The sequence below is a fragment of the Arachis ipaensis genome, chromosome B5 (assembly GCF_059453495.1).
Source record: "Arachis ipaensis isolate K30076 ecotype BB chromosome B5, ASM5945349v1, whole genome shotgun sequence".
In the NCBI taxonomy this organism is placed as follows: domain Eukaryota; kingdom Viridiplantae; phylum Streptophyta; class Magnoliopsida; order Fabales; family Fabaceae; genus Arachis; species Arachis ipaensis.
Window position 1 is genome coordinate 150,849,131 of NC_142440.1, and position 22,191 is coordinate 150,871,321.

Sequence of the window (22,191 nt, forward strand, 5' to 3'; positions counted from 1 at the left end):
AAAAAACTCAATTTATAGGTGAGTCTCTTCAATATGAACCATCTGTCAATTAGAGGTATATAATTCTTCTCTTTTTTCAACCACTAAAATTCTAAGGTTATAAACTAAGATTGTTTATTACCTCTCATTTTATTTAATTATTATTTATTTATATATTTTCTAAAATTAACTTTACTAATTTTCACACAAACACCGTACAAAATTGAAAGCTGCGTTTTGTGTTGATACAATGAAATGTAAATAGTGTGGACAACTAGTTGGCGAAAATTAAAACACGGGGTAACTCCATTACAAGAGAATGGTTAAAACACCTCTATTGCTCGGATTGCTCATAAATAACATAGCCTAGGACTTCATCCTTATTTCTTGTCTTTGGTTCTTTTGTTATGTTTTTTTTTTTCTTTTTGTCGTTTTTTATTGGGCTATGCTCAACAAAAAAATATTCAATTACATAAATATGTTATAATTAAATAATATTAATGATAAATAATATTTATCATTATACATAAGTGTTTGAAAATATTTAATTAAAATTTTATGGTAAAAAAGTGATATAATTTTATATTAGTTTAATTTTAATTTTATTTGTTGACTATATTGTATTTTATTATTGTCTCAGATAATATAATTTTTTTCATAGGATTTTTTCTTTGATATATATATATATATATATATATATATATATATATATATATATATATATATATATATATATATTCTTGAGTTAAGCTCTACTTTGGTCTCTGAGATTGCCGAGTTGCATTGAATTAGTTCTCGAGATTCCAATTGCACTAAATTAGTCCCTCAGATTCGAAAAAATGCACCACGTTAGTCCTTCCAATTTTTGTCACCGGAGCACTGACGTCGTCAGTGACGTAGCCAGTTCTTGCCACGCTGGACAGAATGAGACGAGGTCGTTTCTAATTTGGCGCTAAACACCTCTTTGAACAACGTCGTTTGTATGTGATGAGAAATAAAACGTTAGGCACCCTTTTTTTGTTTCTACTCTTCGTCTTCTACTTCTCCATCAGTGCAAAGAAGAAAATGTTTCTCTTCCATGAGTGACCCAAAGTAGCAACAGGTGGCTGCAATAGGATTTCTCGATACCATTGGAACACAACTTTCGCTGTGCAGTTGTCAGAAGAGTACGTTTGCCACTACAGGATCTTCTGTGTCGTCACTGAGGTTAGTGATGATGAAATTTTTTTTTTCAAATTTAATGGAATGCTGTGATGTGTGTTGATCATGGTTAAGTGTTTTGTATATTGTCAGTTCACAAGTTTTAAAGCTGATTTTGTGTTAGGATTTTGTTTTGATGTTTTGTGGGACTGTGTTTAGGGGTTTCTTTTTATGCTCTGTTCCAATGGTGGAAGAATCAGCACCCATCGAAGGCAATAAGCCCGCTGCCCTGACTGATAACACTTCACCACCCAACATCACAGAACCAACAAATTCTGATGAAGCTGTCTACGACAAAAAGAGACCAAGAGTTACAGTAAGATATCACTTCAATTCATCTCTACTATAGGAAAAAAGAAGTTTAATTGTGGTTGTTGTGTGATGGTTTTGATTTCAAATTGTTGGGATTTTCAATGGCCAAAGCAATTGAATGTCCCACTTGAGGTTGTTGATCCTTAGATTGCTGATATAATTGAGTTCGAAAAAGCTAGGCAATAGAAGGTAATTTATTTACATACATGTTATTGGTCATGAGACTCTTCATTTATGCAGCTACAATTGTTGTGTGCAATGTGATTGCAGAGACCATGGAACAACAAAATTATTTCTGTTTTAATCGTGGTTCTGTTCAAAATTACCGCATCTAGGGAGAACATTACATACGGATTGGAACTCACTTTTCTTCTTTGTGTTCGTTCACCTCTCAATAATTCAACAAACACAATAATATACAGTGGCTAGCATTTTGGATTTTATTATTGGACTCCTGCTTCTAGTCCAATTAAAAAATTGTTGCCTTTCTTCCTCAAGGTACATTGATATGGCAGAAAGACTATGTCAGAAGCGTGCCCTCGAGGCATTTAGGTTGGATTCAGCTAAATGGGGAGGCAACTGTACAATAACTATATTGGTATACCTTTTATTTGGCTTTGTTGATTGCACATTATTTCATCTTGTTGGTCATTGGCCTGTTGTTCTAATTGTTCTAAGCTTGCAGGTGGACATGATATATTCTTTGTGATTACCCTTTTTTTTTTATTTTTTTTCCCTTTCTTCTTCTACCACTTGAGGCACACGAGTTTTTGTTCAGAATTCAGAAGTAGCATTTAGGTTGAATTCTCTTGTAGACTTTTTGCTGGTTAAATTTCAAAATGAATGCTCATGAACTTTCTTGATATTCAGTAGATTATTTTAAAATATTTAGGTGTCAATTTTTCTCATATGTTATTACCCATAAACTACAGTGAACGTTCAGCCTCTATCTAGGTCTCTTTCAAATTTTCAAGTTTATACTACATTGCTAAAACCTCATGATAGAATCATGGCACTTGATCTTCCTCATGGTGGACATCTTTCTCATAGATACCAGGTATTTTCAATTTCCATCATCCACCATTTCCTGTGATAATGAAATCTATCAAGTTCATGGGTTATTGGTAATTTCTTTTGGCAATTTCTTCGAGGATTAGATAGAAATCACTTTGTAGTTATTCATAAAAATTTAATGCTTTTATTACATATCTATTTATGTATAATTCTTATTAGTTGAGACTTTGTTAGGGTTAGCCTCTATTGTGGACCACCGGAGAACAGGGCGGCAGCCACACCCATACCACTCTGGAACACTCGATGCTCTACTGGTTCCTCTGGAGATCCTTCTGTTTGATCGCAGGAAATTCTGGCTCCCACTTGCACTCATGATCCTAAACCCAAAAAGCTGCACAGTGAGGAAGAAGACGAAGAACCAGAAAAAGTGGGTAGAAGAAGAAGAGGAAGAAGTTAGAGCAGAAATCTTGGTTATAAAAGGGGACCAAGACTAAATTGGAGCTAATCAAATTTATTGCCATGTCATCTAATCGTTGCTGGGTCCAGCGTGGCAAGAACTGGCCACGTCACTGACGGCGTCAGTGCTCCGGTGACGGAAATTGGAAGAAGGACTAACGTGGTGCATTTTTACAAATCTGTGGGACTAATTTAGTGCAATTGGGATCTCGAGAACTAATTCAGTGCAACTCGCCAATCTCAGGACCAAAGTGGAGCTTAACTCATATATTCTTACAATTTTACTTATTTGTGGATATCTAAAATTTTTTTTATTTTTTTGTCCTAACTTTTAGATATTATATTTAGGGCAATTTATCTAAATAAATAAATTGGGTGAAAGCTTTACTCAAATACACAAAACAGAAATTCCTTACGTACATGTGCATTTTCACACTTCTATGTAAACCGTGGGAAGCTACCACAGTTTCTGATTTTAACATAAACCGTGGCAAGCTACCACAGATTATGGTGTTTGTGGTTTGTGTGTAAACCGTGGCAAGCTCCAACGGTTTACGAAGAGAGAAAGCTAAGCATAAACCATGGCAAGCTTCCACGGTTTATGAAGGAGGAATTTTTATCATAAACCATTTATTTTTAGACGTTTGATTGCATCAATGTGGTATCATTTAGACTGCGCATGATAATTGTGACAGAATACATGTATATAATAGAAGCTCAAACCGCTTAAACTATCAAATACATAGCAGATAATATATTAGACAATTCTCAAACCTTTTTAACTATTATTTCCTGTTACTTCATTATTGTGTCATGTCATGCACCCAACAAAACTAATCTAATGTAATCTAATCTTCACTCTCAAATCTCAATACTCACTGCTCAATACACAATAGTAAAACAATTTTGTTAACACATTCATCGTATTTTTTTTAAGTTTTGGATTATAAAATTAAAGTATCAATTATATGTATAAAATATATATTAAAATATAAAATATATATTAAAAATAAATAAAATAATATATATTTATACAAAAATATATAATAATTGATTTTATATATATATATATATATATATATATATATATATAAATTTTTTTTTGAAAAAATACAATATCAAATTTTTGAAATGTTAGACAATGAGTACAATAATTTTTAAGGAAATTTTTTGGTTTTTTAGGAGAAAAAAAATATTCTTCTTAAATTAACATTAGGTCTAATGAGGTTTCAAGAGTACTTGTCAGAGATCTAATGTTAATTTAAGAAGAATATTTTTTTTCTCCTAAAAAGCCAAAAAATTTCTTTAAAAGTTATTGTACTCATTGTCTAACATTTCAAAAATTTGATATTGTATTTTTTCAAAAAAAAAAACTTTATATATATATATATATAAAATCAATTATTATATATTTTTGTATAAATATATATTATTTTACTTATTTTTAATATATATTTTATATTTTAATATATATTTTATATATATAATTGATACTTTAATTTTATAATCCAAAACTTAAAAAAAATACGATAAATGTGTTAACAAAATTGTTTTACTATTGTGTATTGAGTAAGTATTGAGATTTGAGAGTGAAGATTAGATTACTTTAGATTAGTTTTGTTGGGTGCATGACATGACACAATAATGAAGTAACAGGAAATGATAGTTAAAAAAGTTTGAGAATTGTCTAATATATTATCTGCTATGTATTTGATAGTTTAAGCGGTTTGAGCTTCTATTATATACATGTATTCTGTCACAATTATCATGCGCAGTCTAAATGATACCACATTGATGCAATCAAACATCTAAAAATAAATGGTTTATGATAAAAATTCCTCCTTCATAAACCGTGGAAGCTTGCCATGGTTTATGCTTAGCTTTCTCTCTTCGTAAACCGTTGGAGCTTGCCACGATTTACACACAAACCACAAACACCATACGGTTTATGTTAAAATCAGAAACCGTGGTAGTTTTCCACGATTTACATAGAAGTGTGAAAATGCACATGTACGTAAAGAATTTCTATTTTGTGTATTTGAGTAAAGTTTTCATCCATTTTATTTATATGGGTAAATTGCCCTTATATTTATTTTTTATTAAATAAAATATTATTATTATCTTTAAAAATGATTTACTATTTTAATTAATTATATTTATTATTTTTACAAATATTTAAATAAATTAAATGTGAATTAATAGAATGTTAGGAGCTAATAATATATTACTAGCTCAACTATATTATTTACATATTAAATTAAGTTACTAAAATTAGCTATTATATATTTATATATGAATATATATGTTGTTTAATTTATTTTTAATATATATTTTAATATATATTATATATTAGTGATTGATTTTAATATATATAATTACTTGATAATTATGAACCTAATACTTTCAGGTTATAAAGGGTATTTATATACAACTTTTAAACAATGTATTTTTATACTTTTATGTCTCGTAATATATATATATATATATATATATATTTTCGATGACCAACGAGATACAATTTTATCATTTTCTACAAAATATTGAGGTGAATTTGAATCTCATATCTTTTTAATAAAGAAAATAAATTAATAATTTACCATTTAATAAAGTTCAAACAAGAACCTGACTCAAGGGTATATTAGTACTGCCCTAAAATGTTCATCGATGATTACATAAATTCATATAAAGTTATATCAAAATTATTTTTTTTAAACCCAAAAAATAAAGAAAGAAAGAAAGAATGGTGTAAAATTGTAAATTGTAATTTAGTCAAAACAAAATTCAAGTGGTTGATGGTAGTTGCTAGCTTGCAGCATCTACTGAAACTAAATGATGTCGTCGCTGTTCCTTAAACTCACCGCTCTCAGCCGCCGCAGCAGCCGCATCCTCCCAAGTTCAGTGTTCCACCCACGCTTCTTCTCCGGTAAACCATCACTTTACTCTCTCTCTCTCTCTCTCTCTCTCTCCACCAACCTTGACTCTGTTTTCTTCTTCCTTGTTGGGTTCTTATTATGGTTTTCTCTCTCTTTGATTGTGCCACTTCTTTGCTGTGCTGTGTCATGTTTTTGCAGGTTTTGCAGAGGAGGAGCAAAGTGTTAATGTCCACTCTTCCAACACTGCCACAAACCCATGCTTCATTCACCCCACCGCAATTGTTCATCCCAATGCTCTCATCGGCCAGGTACTTCTTCTTCTTCTATTGGGGTTCTAGTATTCTACCAAAGTTTCATCCTTTTCTCCATTATCCTAGTTTATTACATCTAATGTGATTTATTTAAGCTAATTGGAGATATTAGTTAATTAGATACTTAGATTGATGTACTCCTATATATATATATATACTTTACTTGTAAGAAAATACCAGTAGTGAATTCACTATTGTTAGGGAGATTATATCGTTTGAATGAGAATTGTATGATTTGGACCTTAATTTGTGTTCTATTAGACTCTGTCCCTGTTTTTTTGTGGTACTGGTCACTGGTCACCACTTGTTTGTTTAATTGCTTCTGTTAGTCAAACCATAAGATTTGAACGGGATGCGGAGATTATTTGTAGTTTAGAAGAAGTGTATCCGAACATGAATTCATGGTCTGTTTTGTTACCATAAATAAAAGACAGACATAGCTTCTGCCTTCTGTTGTGCAATTCAGAAAGTAAAAAGAATGAAGCATAATGGTATTAAGGTAAAGAGCTTGGTGTTCGTTCTGGACACTTAATATGTACCTGTAGTTTGCATTGTTGTTTACTTTATTATTGTGTTTTGCGGTCTTCATTTGATATCAATGCAAATTTGCTGTGCACTCATATGTTCACTTCTTAAGTTTTCGTTGGGTCTCTTCTTGTTATGCTTAGGGGGTTTCCATTGGACCTTTTTGTACTGTGAGTCCCTCCGCGAAGTTGGGGAATGGTTGTCAACTGCATCCTGGAAGCCATATTTTTGGAAATACATATATAGGGGACAATTGTATGATGATGGCGTGAGTTCAATGTTATCCTATTATGTTCTTCTAAGTTTTTCTTCTTCTGAGTAGTTTGCTTTCATCGATTACATGATCATAATATTGTTTGGGGAATTCTGTTTGGCAGTGGTGCTATTGTTGGTGATGATTATCCTGGATGTACCGTCATTGGAAACAATAACATAATCGGGCATCATGCTGTGATTGGTGTCAAATGTCAAGATTTGAAATACAAGGTATGTTTCAGATTAATTAGTTTGGGGATTTTTTTTAATAATGTTGTGTTATCATTTTGTCAATTGTCATTTCCTATTGTACTATTAAAATTACGACATCCATATTATGAATCAATTTCAGTGTGTTCACAAATGTTATATGTGGCAAAGTCCTGTAATTCATGTTTTCTTTATTTTGGGAACATAATAAGTTTTCTAAATTTTGCTTACCCTGTAGCTAGAGGATGAATGTTTCCTGGAAATTGGAGATAATAACGATATTCGGGAACATACTTCAATACACCGCTCTTCCAAGTCAACCGATAAAACTGTAAGACAATGGCTTTAGTAAATTGCTTTCGAAGGAAATATTTCACAGATGCACACACATATATACCTTTTTTACACTCTTACCGTCTTCATATGACTAGGTTATTGGTGATTGCAATTTGATCATGGGATCTTGTCATATTGCTCATGATTGCAAGATTGGTAACAACAACATTTTAGCGAATAATACTCTTCTAGCTGGGCATGTTGTGGTGGAAGTAAGCCCTATTCATAACCTATGCTACCTTTCATGATAAATTTTCTTTGGTTAATTTCCTGTGTATGAAGCGGGGATTGGAAAATAATTAATGTTTTTCATATGTAGGACTATGTTCACACTGCAGGAGCTACGGTTGTTCATCAATTCTGCCATCTTGGCTCTTTCTCTTTTCTTGGTGGTGGTTCCGTGGTACGTTTTACTTTGAATCTCATCGTTTCAAATTTTTCTGTTTGTAACAAAAAAAATATGATTGTTATGATATCATGTAAGGATAGCATACAACATCTAAGCCAATTAGAAAAAAGTTTATGAAGGCTGTGATTAGTAAGTATTGTATGAGGAATCTGGTTGTTCTTGATTTTGGAATTCAATAGAGCATTATTGGTCATCGGGATGATTAATAGAAAGTTGATTAAACTGGGCCTAATGTGTTATTGATATCGAATTTTCCTTGTATAACTTGTTAAAGCAAATACTGTTACCATGCCAAATGATTTAACATTACTCAGGTGTGCAACTACAATGTCATGTTCTTACATAAATGAAGGTTTCACAAGATGTCCCAAAGTACACGATGGTAGCCGGAGAAAGAGCGGAGCTTCGGGGTCTAAATTTAGTGGGCCTGACTCGACGTGGATTCAGCAGTGCAGAGGTTATACTAACAAAAATTTTAAAATTACTGGTCTTGAATTGTTTTTCATTGCAACTAAACTTTTCTCTTGTTTAATAATCCAGATCAGGAGCCTTAAAGCAGCCTATCGAAAAATATTCATGCGTGCTGATACAAATGCTGGGTCATTTGAGGACAGGCTTGCCGAAGTGGTATTTCTCTATTTTGCTTTATCGCTTTCAGGTAACCGTGATCTGTTCGGTTGTTAAATCGTACATTAAACTTATTTTCTCAGGAGCAACACGAGGAATTGACTTGTGTTCCTGCTGTACGAGCCATGTTGCAGTCTATTCGCAACTCTTTTGTAGAAGATCGTCGTGGAATATGCAAGTTTAGACACTGGAATGGCTCATAAAGCATGCTTAGGTGAGCCTATAACATGCTTCAGAGGAGTGAGGACCCTCTTGTTTTCAAAATGAACTTGTAATCACGGAACCGGATTATTTTAATCGTCATTAATTAATTCTAACAAATTTCCAGTTTTGGCTGTTTTTGCAGATATCTGAAGCAGTTTCTGCTGAAAAATACAAGTTCATGTGTACTAGTGTATATTATAATTGCTAGCCAGGAGCTCTAAGGAAGTTGCTTCATTTTGAAGTGATTCTCTTCTTTTATTACAGAAGAGTTTGTTGTACTATTCAGAGCTTGTAGCATCAAGAGAATTTATTTATAACTCTCAAATTTTGTCTAGATTACTTTATTTTGGTGTAAATGGTTATTTTTCTACTTTTAATTTTTTTTTAGTCCCAAATGATTGGGATGCAAAGTGGGAAAGAATTGTGAATTTATTACTGGTATTTGCTTACAAGCATATATATATATATATAGGAGTACAGGAGTACATCAATTTAACTAACTAATATCTCTAATTAGCTTAAACAAATCACATTAGGTGTAATACAAATGTATAAACTTCCAACATAAGTGAGCTTTCAAATGTTTCCTTAATTGAACTCCAAACAGAAGAAACACACAAATCCTACTTGGGAAGGTTTGGCAAATTCTTGAATTTGGAATGAAAAAATTGGGTTTTGACCTTTGAAAGTTGGTAATTCTTTCCCTTTGTCTTTTGTTTGTCTCTATTAAATTCTTTCTCATTATATCTCATTTAATCTGTAATATTTAAGGATTAGTGTTAATACCTTGAGGTAAGTACGGAATATTTTCTTGTTGGACTATTTAAACTAATCAATTCAGAGTTCTTCGATGCAATATATACACCAGAAAGCTAAATGTTGTGGAAATTGATAGAGGAGTTTTGCTAACACTAATGGTTAAAGGAAGGAGTGAATAGGAAAAAATTGAAGTTTTTGATACATTTAATACATTAAAGAACAATTTCAATACAAAATTTTCTTTTATGATTCCTTAACTTGGTTTGATAAATCCTCACAGAATGCTAGTCATAAAATAGAGAGAAACGTATTATTGACCAATAATGGAAATGATATATCACCTTTATCCATATGAATTACATAGACTGAAACTTGTCATTGATTAACTCACTTGAAGAATAAAAAATATTATCATCATCAACCACATAACACATTATTGATGTATAATGTAACATATTTCACACATTAATTTTATGAGAAATAGAATATCCGAAAAAAAATCGTTTAAAGTAAAAAGTTCATAAAAAAAATGAGAGAATCACTATTGAAATTTTAATTTTTACTTAGTGCGACCAGTTAATAATAAAAGTTGCTCATTTTCTCACTTTATTTACTTGATATCAATCCTAATATCCATGGTAATAATCCAATCAAGAATTTGAGCTTATAATATCAAAATTTCAACGTATATTTATAAGCCTGAAGCCCGAACCAAAAAATTGAAGCTTTAAAATAAATTATGAAATATTTATGAGCAAAAAAAGAGAGAAGTAATACATAATTTAGAAGAATGGAGGAGAGTGGAAAGTGTAAAACTGTGGTGTGGGCTAGTCATATTAGGTTCGACTTGTGTATGTAATAACTTATTACCTAGCAGCAGGCTTTTAAATGGAACTCATCTGCGACGGATTACTCCTTAACTTATTGGGCTGATATCGTGAGCAACTAAAAAAAAACATATCACTCCAATACAAAAAAAAAAAAACATACATTCTAATTTGTACAGGAAAATGATATATATATAATCGCAGATATGATTTCTACATATTATTTTTTACATAAATCATCACATAATATATGCTAATATAATCAAATAATACTAAACAATAATTACATTTAGTTATATTTTTTTATTTATTTTCTTCTCCCCATTCATTTTTCACCAAGCTATTACACTTTTTTTCGCCTCACACCAAAAGGAAAAGTTCTTAACGATTAATTTGAGATGTAACTTGTGGAAAGTGTAACATCAATCTACACAAAAAATCTTTTTGTGATTTAGGGTCAATTTGAGTTATCAAATACATATACCAAAGTGTTACTCTCTCCATCTTCGTTCCCCATGTGTCCTTCAATCCCTTTCATTATTACTGTTTTATCCTTGTTATTTTAATTCAATGTCCAAAGTAATTATCTATATAATATTATCCAAGAGATAAAGAGATATGAATCTTACTGTTCTTCTAAATTATTCACTGGCATCAATAATTGATAACACTGTTAACCTAAAAATAAATATAAAACTAAGATTGGTTGTGATATCAAGGTGATTAAGTTCAATAATGATAATGTTTCCCTCAATATAGTGCTATATCAACTCATCATTATATAAAGATTTAATTATTTTGTCTATTCGTATGATTACACTGAATTTTTAATTAAATTTTTATTTCTTTCAATTAAATTTATATATCATATTAAATTTTATAATTAAATTTTTATCATAATAAAAATATTAAAATTAATAAAATATTTTATTAAATAAAATAAAATATTCAATTAAGTATTAAATATATTCGTTTCGTTTAACATAATATTTTGTTAATTTTAATATTTTTTACAGTAAAAACTTAATTATAAAATTTGATATAATATATAAAGATTTAATTAAAAAAATATGTAAAACTCTAATTAAAAATATAATAAAATTATAGAAATTGAACGAATAACTAAACCATATATATATATATATATATATATATATATATATATATATATATATATATAAACTATGAGAAACAACTCACGTTTTAATTTCCTCATCTGATTAATAATGATGATTCCTTAATTTCTGTTGCTTTTGACTTGAGGAAAGTGATTGATACCCCTTAGCAAAATTAGAAAGCCACTAATGCCAATAAGAAATCAACGAAAATAAAAAAAACAAATAAATAAGATCCAGATTTTATAATTTAAAGACATATAAATTTTTAATTAATTAAAATATAAAAATATTTTTAGTTTTTAAAATACAAAATATTTAAATTTTTTTGTCCAAAATATATAAAAATAAATAGTTTTTTAGAGAAACTTAGATATTTTACGTTTTAAAAGTGAGAGATGTTTTTATATTTTCAATTAATCGATGATTTATTTATCTTTGAGATAAAAGATTAGAGACTTATTTATAGTTTTTTTGAAATCAAATATTAGCTGAATTTAATTTTGACACATTAATTTATATTTTATTTTTTTATATTAGATTATATCAAATTCAAGATATCAAAATTATAAAAAAAAAATTAACCTACATTTATTTATTAATTTAGTCTAACAAATTAAAAACTAATTTACTGTATTTTTGAATTCTATTTAAAAGTTTATTATTAATTGATTAATAATTGTGCATCGATTTTCACTTTTGTTTGGTTAAATTTATCTATTTAGGTAACTATTAAATAATTAATATATTAGTTTATGCCAGAGGTGTATAGAGTTTAAATTAATATTTAAATTTTAAACAAAACATACAGTTATCATGATCCTTCAACCCCACCAAGTGGTGCCTCTAGATTCAGAAAAATGCTATGTATCCTCTATACGTGCTCTCGATAAAAATGCAGCTGTAGCAAATTCAATGGTTGAATGTATAATTAATAATTATTATTGTTGCTACTATATATATTTTGAGAATCCAAGTGCTTGCACATTGGACATTCAGTAAAAGTTTCACTTTGCTACTGGATTTTAGTGATGTAATCTATCTTTTTCAGCTTGAGTGGCCACATACTGTCCCTAGTATTAACTTTCACTTGATATAATATGACTGATTGATCATGATAAAAAAAAAAGAGCATTTTTAATTTGTCATTTAATTAATGCTATGTATCAATTGTTTATATAATTATACGAATAAGAGGACAAATAAATTTTTATAATAAATTTATACTTTGAATATATTAGTTTTTTTAAAAAGAATATTAATAAAAATTTTTAGAATAATAAATATAAACATATTTACACACTATTTTTATATTAACTTATTTATATTTATTATTTTAAAAAATTTTATTAATATTTTTTTAAAAATAATATATCCAAAATATAAATATAATTTTTAAGAATTTATTTGTTACTTTATTCTAATATATATTCGTTGATTGATTGAGACCTTTGAACCAAACCTACCCCGTTCGTTACCTTATCTTTTTTCCACATCCTATGTGTTTGAAAGTGGTGCTTCTTTTTCTAATCATATATACAGGAGTAATTAGAAATAATATTTGTTTCTATAAATAATTAGGAACACAATATACGATATATGTCATCACATACAGTATATGATGGCTGCTTAAAAAAAAAGTCATTTTTCTTTGATAGAGATGTAAATTAACTTTGATTGAAGACTTTACTTCGAATGCAATAATGCAACTCATTCGATAATGAAAGTAGTGAAGGATGAGAAAAACAAAGGTTATTAGAAGATATATATAAATCCACATTCATGGTTTTTTGGTTAATTTTAAGTTTAATTATTTTGTTAGTTGTTATAATTTTATTAAATTTTTAATTAGATCTTTATATATATTAATTAATTAATTAATTAATTTTTTATATTATTTTTAATTTTATAATTAAATTTATTTTAATATATATAAAAATATTAAATTAACCGAATGTTTTTCTACAAATTAAAAATATCTAGAATTATAAGAATATAATTAGATCTTTGATCACATATTTTTTAATATAAATATTTTGTTAATTTTAATATTTTTATATAAAAAAAATTTAATTATAAAATTAAAAATAATATAAAAATTTAATTAAAAAAATTATAAAAATCTAATTGTAAATAACAAAATTATAAAAATTAACTGAGTAATTAAACTTTATTAGTTTTATTTCACCAATATTATCTATCTTTAATATTTGATGGAGTTATAAATATATATCGATCTGGACACGTCACTTTTATAATAGTTGATTTTTAGCAATGATGATAATTTTTGGCTTAACGATATAAGCACTTATCTATGAAGATGTATCATATGTTTAAGGTTAGGTAAATCAAGATTATTATTATTATTATTATTATTATTATTATTATTATTATTATTATTATTATTATATATTTAGATGGTACTCCTCAAAGATATTGAAAGGACTGGTGACTGAGTAAATTAAATTACTAAGCAAAATAAAAATTAATTAATGGGGCTAGCTCTAGGCACATATATAACAAATTAAATATCATAGTATATAGAATTGGGTCAATAGTATCTTCTCTTGCAATAAGAAGATTCTTTCCCCTTAATAATGCCAAATGAGCCTTAGTTGAATGACTAGATATATATGAATATGAATTTTCAGCTGCAAGAATATATATTTAATTATTAATGCTCAACTTGAATTCTCTCTTTCTATTCAAATTCTATTATATCAAAAATCAAAGTCACAATCTGGACTTAAATTCTCCACAAGTTGGCTCATATATAATAATAACATGAAAATCACTAACTATTTCTTAACCCCAAACAGAAAGAAAATAAATTATATATAAATTCACTATCTACTATATATATTAGGTAGGACAGCAGCTATTACTTAGATTCTTGGTATATTTTCTTTATTTTTTTAACTAAAAACTACAATTATTTTTAATAGGAGGCAATCTTGTTTAAGCTAGCTAGAAAATACTATAGCTAGCACTTTTAGTAGGTTAAAAAAAAAAGGTACTATTTATTATTTTTTTTTTATTTTCACAAAACTCGAACTTAATTGAGACCTAACATGTGCAACTTAACCCAACCCTTTTTCCAACTATACCTTTTACTTTTTGTTGATAATGATAATTAATTAATCCTTGTGGAAAGTGGCATGTTTTGATTATTATAATTAGTTGTCTTTATCAAATCCCTTTACTAAACCGCATAGGAAGGGCTGATAATTAACAAGTTAATTAATGGCAATATTAAGAAAGTGGACTTAATAAGAGGTAATTAATAACAACCTTTTCATATATTGTGAAATGTATATAAAATGCAGGTCCATTGATGATGAGTAAATTTAAGGGAAACCGCACAAGGGTTTCTAGCCTTGAATAAATTAAAGCAAGGTGTTATATATGTTAATTTCTTACTTTGAATTTGAACAAGAGGAAATTTATTGACTCACGAGTTGGAGAGTGGAATTACATTTGAAACATTCAAAATTTAAGTTGGCCGGATGAAACTTCAAAAAATAAGAAATTAAATTATCACGTCCTCTTCACCTTTTTTTTTATGTAAATAAAATTATAAATATACAAAGGTAGGTGTACGTTATATAATTTCATTGCAAGTGATGATAGAAATGAATTAAGTTAACTCGTGAATCGATTTGAGTTTAGTTCGTCAATAATTTGGTAAATTGAACTCATAATGATGAGTTCGGTTTAAACATACAAATGATAGTTTTTTTTTTTTTTCATAAGTTATAATCTATGATACACGAACGCGGGACACGACACGATACGGGACATTTCGATATACGAATTTTGAAATTTTGTAAGACACGGGGACACACATATATATATATATATATAATATTTTTAGAAAAATCGTAATGATATTTTATTATTTTATTGATATTAAATATAAATTAATTTTTTTAATTATTTTTAGTGTTTTATTTTTATTATATAAAGTATTTAAAATATTTTTTATTTTAATAAATAATAATATATACTATTTTTAAATTTATTTCAAGAATGCATGTTAAGAATCAGGTTGGATATACTGACACTTGTTGATATTTAAGTGTGTTTAAGTATGTTTGAAAAAATTTTTTTATTTTTTTTATTAAGACACAGTTAATTAGACACAACAAATACACGTGTCAAACGGTGTCGTATTCAAAATGTATTCGACATACGGATAGAACAACTCAACAAAGTGTCTGTACTTCGTACGGATACAATAGATGCAAACATTCAATGACCGTATAATTAGGGTGAACATAAAATGATATAAAATGTATTTGGAATAGAAAAGAGAAATAATTAAAAAAAAAAATTTCATTTAACATAATTTACTAATAAATTACAAGGATTATTTTCTTTTTATATTTATACTATTTCGAGTAAAATGTAACATCTTATTAGTATAATCCTTTGTGGGCCCAATTATATTATTCTCATTCCATTTAGTCGTAAGTCCAAATCAAATCTCTTAAACTAAATTTATATTTAAAGAATTGATTAGCTTTACTCTTCTCACTGCTGTTGTTACCCCAAAGGGCAAGTAATGTTAGTTGAATGCAATTTCAAAGTACTTCTTTTCTGTGATATTTCTCTTTCCACAGAGTTAACATAGACCTAACCTCCCAGTGAATATTTGGATCACCAAATAAAATCAACCAATATAGTTGTCTTATTAATTATGACATTAAATGTTCATCATGCCTATGTCAATAAAATTAAGAGTCATATATACAAACATGAGTTTTTCTAGGAATTACTATTAAGGTTGCATGTTTAGTTTAGTCTACTTTCTCCTAAAACTATATATATTTTAAATTTTCGTGTTTGCCGCGGAAAAATTATGCATTTTCTCTATTTATTTCTCTTGAAAAAATTTGTATCTATTGTAAAAAGATTATTTGAGTTTAGATAAATAAATTTCTGTGTTCGAATAAAAAATTTGTATTTTTTTTCTTATTTCTCCTAAAATCATTTGTGTATATTAATAAAAATTTTGTGTTTATCCTAAAAATTCCAGTGTCAAATAAAAGAATTTATGCATTTTCTACATATGTTTATCTTTAAAAAAATTTCAAGTTTATAATTAATATATATACATATCTATATTTTTATAGTTTATAGTAAAAATTATATGTATATTAACGAGAAAAAGAAAAAGAGTATAAAAAAAAATGATAGAGTACCATAAAAGAGACAGATGTGGAATAAATATTAAAAAAAAATCTTCTAATATAAATTTTTATTCTCTAAAAGTATTTAATAGTTAAAGTCGAACAAATTAATTTGACGATGAAAATAATTCTTGAGGACTTTTAAATAATAAAATTTATTAGAGACCAAAATATCCGATGAAAAATTTTTTGAAAATAAGTTTGAATATTCAATATGATTGTGACATTAGTTTAGCCTACTCTTTCCGTAACACAGAATTTATATTTTCATTCACAAATTTTTCTGTTTTCTTTTTTGTTTTTGTGATTCTTTTCTAAATGTTTTTTTTTATGCTTATTTTTCTTCTATTTTTTTTGTTTCGTTTCCAAAATTTGCGTATTTATCATCAAACGATTTATGTATTCTTTTTTATATATTTTTCTTAAAATATTTGTATTTATTGTCCAAAAATTGTGTAAACAAGTTTTTTTTTTGTTTGATCAAAATATTGTTGTTTGTGTGAAAAAGTTATGTGTTTTTTTCATTTTTTTTTCAAAATTTATGTATTTTTGTTAAAAAATTTCTGTGTTAAATATCTGTTTTGTTTTTTCTATTTATGATACATCAACCTAGCTTATTTTCTCTTTAAATGCAGAATTTTGATGTTTTCATTCACGAATTTTTATATTTTTTTATTTGTGTGCTCTTTGTCTGATTTTTTTTTTACCTTTTTAAAATATTTTTTGTTTCTCTTGTTTATTCTTGTTTTTTTTATAAAATAAAAAAAACTAAAAAAAACACAGAAGGGAAAAAAGATAGAGGAGAAAATGCAGGAAAAGAAGACAAAAAAAAAATAACAAAAGAAAGAAATTAGAATTGCAAATGCGTGAGTAAAAAAAAAAGGAAAAAATACAATTAAAAGTAGTTAATTGAACTTTATTATAAATATTATTATTGGTCACTGAGTATTTCTATTAATATTTAATTATTTATAAAAAAAATTCTTTTTTATTTATCTTAAAAAGATTGAGCACTATAGTATATTTGAAATATTTTAGATACATACACATTAGATCCATAAAACATGTTCCAACCTAATTTTTTTTGTTATGAAAGTAAAAGTGGTGATATACTTTAATATTGTAATTTTTGGTGTTTTTCAAAATTGTGAAAGTACACAAATTCCTGGGTCCGATTTCTGTACGTAAAATTTTTTAATTTTTTTTAACACAAATCCCTGGGACCGATTTGTGTACCTCTCAGAAATCCCTGAGTCCGATTTGTGTACCTCTCAGAAATCGGACGGTCCGATTTCTATACCTCTAGAAATGAGACGGTCCGATTTGTGTACCTCTAACAAATTGGACGGTCCGATTTTTGCTTCTCTAGTTAAACGATCCCACATTTAAGTATAACACCCCAACAATCCACATTTAAGAAAAACGCCACTACTACTCCAATATTAAAAATAAAAAATTCTTACAATACACACAAAAATGCATTATTCTAATAATATCTGAATCAAAATTGAATAAATTATATTCTGATAAGTTCTTAATATAGGTGAAATCTAACTTATAGCTAGAAACTAAAAAATTCAAATAGATAAATTAGAGCATACGCTTAGCTATATGAAAGTACTTATTATGTAGACTTTGACTAATTGATCCAAGTCTAAACTGTCCTCCTTATGTAATTAAACACACTAGAAGGGATTCATTCCCATCAATACGTTGATATTCTAATAAAATGTTATAAAATTTTGAATTAACTTAATATATTATCATAATATTTTATTTTAATATATATATTATAATTTAAAAATACAGACAAATATGATTATTTAATTTGATTATATATTTATTGATGTTTGAATTTGAAATTTGGCAAGCCAAAATAATATGATATAATTAAACAGATCTCTCCTGTATATAAAAAAAAGTTACCCATCAACAATCAATTAATATAGATTTTGGATCTGTAATTCATGAATGGTCAAATTAACTTCCAAGAATAATCCAAGATAGATACACGTGTACCGTTAATAGATCCAGAGACACAAATAACCCATAAGGAATCTATCTATTATCTATATATCCTTGTGAGCACAATTATTCTTTTTCTTTTAAAAAAACGAAAATATTTAATAATAAAAAAATTATTTTATTTGGTATGTATTAATTTTAATAGTAATTAATAAATATTAAATAAGATAAATTTTAAATATTTTTTTGTCTTTCTAGCTGATAAAAAATACAGAGTAGGATTGTAGGAATCCAAAAAAACAAAACAAAATATAAAATAAGGAAAGTAAATTTTGTAAAAAAAAATAAATAAATAAAAAGATTAAATATGGAAGAATAAACTATGTCCAAGCAACGAAAAATTCTGTCCAATTTCATATACCCCACACTCATGATCATGATCATGATATATACCTCCAAAACACATCTCTTATTGCTGCTTTCTCCATTCTTCTCTTCTTCATTCTAATTATTATTATTATCATCACACACAACAATGGGGAGGAAGTGTTCACATTGTGGGAACATAGGGCACAATTCAAGAACATGCACAACATCACCTATGATGATGATGATGAGAGGAGGAACAAATAATAATAATAATAATAATAGTTTTGTAGGGCTTAGGCTCTTTGGGGTTCAACTTGATATATCATCTTCATCTTGTTGTGTTGCAATGAAGAAAAGTTTTAGCATGGATTCATTGCCCTCTTCATCTTCAACAACTACTACTACTACTTCTTCCTTCTCATCTTCAAGATTACCCATTGATGATAACATCACCCTCAACAACAATAATTCTTCTGCTTTTGGCTACCTTTCAGATGGTCTCATCGTTCCCCCTCAAGACAGGAAAAAGGGTATTTTTATTATCAATAATCATCATAATTTAATTACAATCTTCAATCTCAAACAATCTTCAAATAATAATAATAATGTCTATACTAATAATTAGATTTTCTTTAATTTTCAGTTTTTCTTATTTTTAGATAAAATATATTTTTTATCTTCCAAGTTTGTGAAAATATTTTAAAATAACTTTAAATTTTATTTTGTTTTAATTTTATTCTAAAATTTTTTATTTATATCAAATATATCATTGATAACTAAATTTTTTAAAAATTTAGGACTAGTCCAATAATAATACATGATAACTATCTCTGATTTACTTGTGTTGATGGTTATTCTTGTATAATTATTGTTGAATTTATCTTAAATATTTTAAAAAAATAGCCATCAAATTAAAAATTTATAGGACAAAATTAAAATAATATAAAATTTATAAATATTTTAAAATTTTTAACAAATTTAAAGGATAAAAAATAATATACTTTACTCTTTATTTTTTAATTCTTATCCTTCTATATTTGTATATTATATTCATCTTTTATTAACATATATGGATTTATATAGTGTCTGAAATGGTTTAGGAAGTATGGAGTATTTTTTACTGGAAAAATAAATTAAACTTTATCATCGTCATCACTCTCATCTATGATTTTATATTCATGAATTAATATAACATTCTATTTTTCTGGGATATAATAATAATAATAATATTATTATTATTATTTAGGAGTTCCATGGACAGAAGAAGAGCACAGAACTTTCCTTGTTGGACTTGAGAAACTAGGAAAGGGTGATTGGAGAGGAATATCTAGAAACTATGTGACCACAAGAACTCCAACCCAAGTTGCAAGCCATGCTCAAAAGTACTTTCTCAGATTGGCAACTATCAATAAGAAGAAGAGACGCTCAAGTCTCTTTGACTTGGTATGTATATTACTTCAATTCTCCATTTCTTTACATCAATTTGAAATTAATTAATTAAACAGAGGATTTTTCTTTCTTTTTTTTTTTAACAAATTTATTAACATCTAAAAGTCAATGTATATATTTAGAAGTAATTTGTATTTATAGATATGTTGGTTGCTTTTTATTAATGCAATAATTTGCTTAAAACTTATACCTATGGTATAAATATACAATCACGTTATTTGTATATAAAACAAAAACAAAATCATTTGTGTAAAATGCAAGTTAAAATACAAAATATACATTAAAAATGAGTTAAATATTATATATATTTATATATAAATACATAAAAACTGATTTGGTATAGATGATTTTTTATGTATATATAACATTTTTTATAAAGATAGTTATATTGATAGTCTTAAACTCTTAATCTGAAGGTAAAAACTCAGGTGAAGTCGATTTCACGTGAAATTGATATCCGAGAGCCGTTAGATAAAAATTTAGTCAAATCAGTCAAATCATCTAATGACTGTCAGGTATCAACTTCACGTGAAGTCGACTGCACCTGAATTTGCACCTAATCCGAATCATATTGTTTATTTTACAAAAAATTAGCCATCCAATTAATTATTTATATAAAATATATTATAAAATATAATAAAAATGTATAAAATAACAGATGTATTTATAAATAAATACTATTTTTAATAATAATGCATAGTATTTTGAATCCCAATATAATTGAAGTTTGTAATTGATGGATATGGCAGGTTGGCATAGGCAACAATAACACAAAAACAGAATTTCATGATGATGTTGGTGGCATATCTAATTGCAAATCAGGAGATTCAAGTGTTATTGTTTGTAATGAGTCAAAATTAGAAGAAGTTGTTGAGAATAATGACATTGATCATGCCACTCTATCACTTCTAGGGCGCCTTACCCCATTTCATCAAGAAATCAAATCAGATAATGACCTAAAAGTAAATACCATTAACAATGATAATTATAATCATAATCATCAACCATTTTGGCCTCATCATCATCATCAACAACACATGAATTCTTCGTCAACAGTGCCTGATTTGGAGCTCACTCTTGCAGCCCCAGAAGATCAAAATAAATCAACATCCCCCAGTTCCTTCTTTTTTGGTCCAATTAGTGTTACTTAAACCAAATTATATTAAGATTTACATGTTATTAATTACTCTTTATATTAATATTCCTTAGGGAAATATGCACCCTTTTAGGGATATACACCACTTATGATTATTTATGCAATAATAAGATATTTTAATTTGATTATATACTAATTAAATTCTTTGTATAGTACATCAATAGATATGTATATTCAATTGAATAATTTTTCTACCATATCATGTCATGGACATCTATACCTATTCATGGAGTTATATTATTATTATTATGTTTAGTTTTTCAATAATTATGTGAAGTGCTTTAATTTGCTATGTCAATGACTCAACATGTTAGAGACATATGATGGAAAAAAGAAACAAGTGATTGGACAAAGATTCATTGATCAACTCCTACCTTTTGGCGCTATACAACTTTGTTTTTTCAATTAAAAGAAGAAAGTTTCGATAAAGTAGTAAAGTTTGATTGTGTGTTGAGAAGATTTATGGACCACTTGTAGTGGCCGTCTAGCTTTTAATATAAATATAATTAAGATAATATTATACGACTAAGTCATTTTAAAAATTAAGTTTAATTAAATTGGTCTAATAATTTAAGAATGGCTAATCAGATATTTTAACCAAAGAAAAAAAAATAAGCTGTTGAATTAGCATTTTTGATCTGATTATTC

The 22,191-nt window shown here is 27.3% G+C and overlaps 2 protein-coding genes across 5 annotated transcripts; both read left to right on the forward strand.

The window, feature by feature from the left end:
* The first annotated feature begins 5,678 nt into the window (after positions 1–5,678).
* Positions 5,679–9,211, forward strand: LPXA (bacterial transferase hexapeptide repeat-containing protein). Of its 4 annotated transcripts, none has more exons than XM_088488147.1 (11): positions 5,679–5,884; positions 6,033–6,142; positions 6,814–6,938; positions 7,048–7,156; positions 7,374–7,466; positions 7,567–7,683; positions 7,791–7,874; positions 8,233–8,337; positions 8,421–8,538; positions 8,642–8,721; positions 8,836–8,945. In XM_088488147.1, the coding sequence occupies exons 1-10, from the start codon at positions 5,791–5,793 to the stop codon at positions 8,689–8,691; spliced, it is 1,005 nt and encodes a 334-aa protein (XP_088344273.1). In that variant the 5' UTR covers positions 5,679–5,790; the 3' UTR covers positions 8,692–8,721; positions 8,836–8,945. The 4 variants fall into 4 exon arrangements, with proteins under 4 accessions (XP_088344273.1, XP_088344272.1, XP_088344271.1 ...); XM_088488146.1 differs by having other exon boundaries at positions 5,680–5,884; positions 8,854–9,088; XM_088488145.1 differs by having other exon boundaries at positions 5,682–5,884; positions 8,421–8,507; positions 8,591–8,721.
* A 9,817-nt stretch (positions 9,212–19,028) lies between these two features.
* LOC107642150 (uncharacterized) lies at positions 19,029–21,740 on the forward strand. Its single transcript, XM_016345457.3, has 3 exons — positions 19,029–19,468; positions 20,185–20,381; positions 21,137–21,740. The coding sequence occupies exons 1-3, from the start codon at positions 19,105–19,107 to the stop codon at positions 21,536–21,538; spliced, it is 963 nt and encodes a 320-aa protein (XP_016200943.1). The 5' UTR covers positions 19,029–19,104; the 3' UTR covers positions 21,539–21,740.
* Positions 21,741–22,191: the final 451 nt, after the last annotated feature.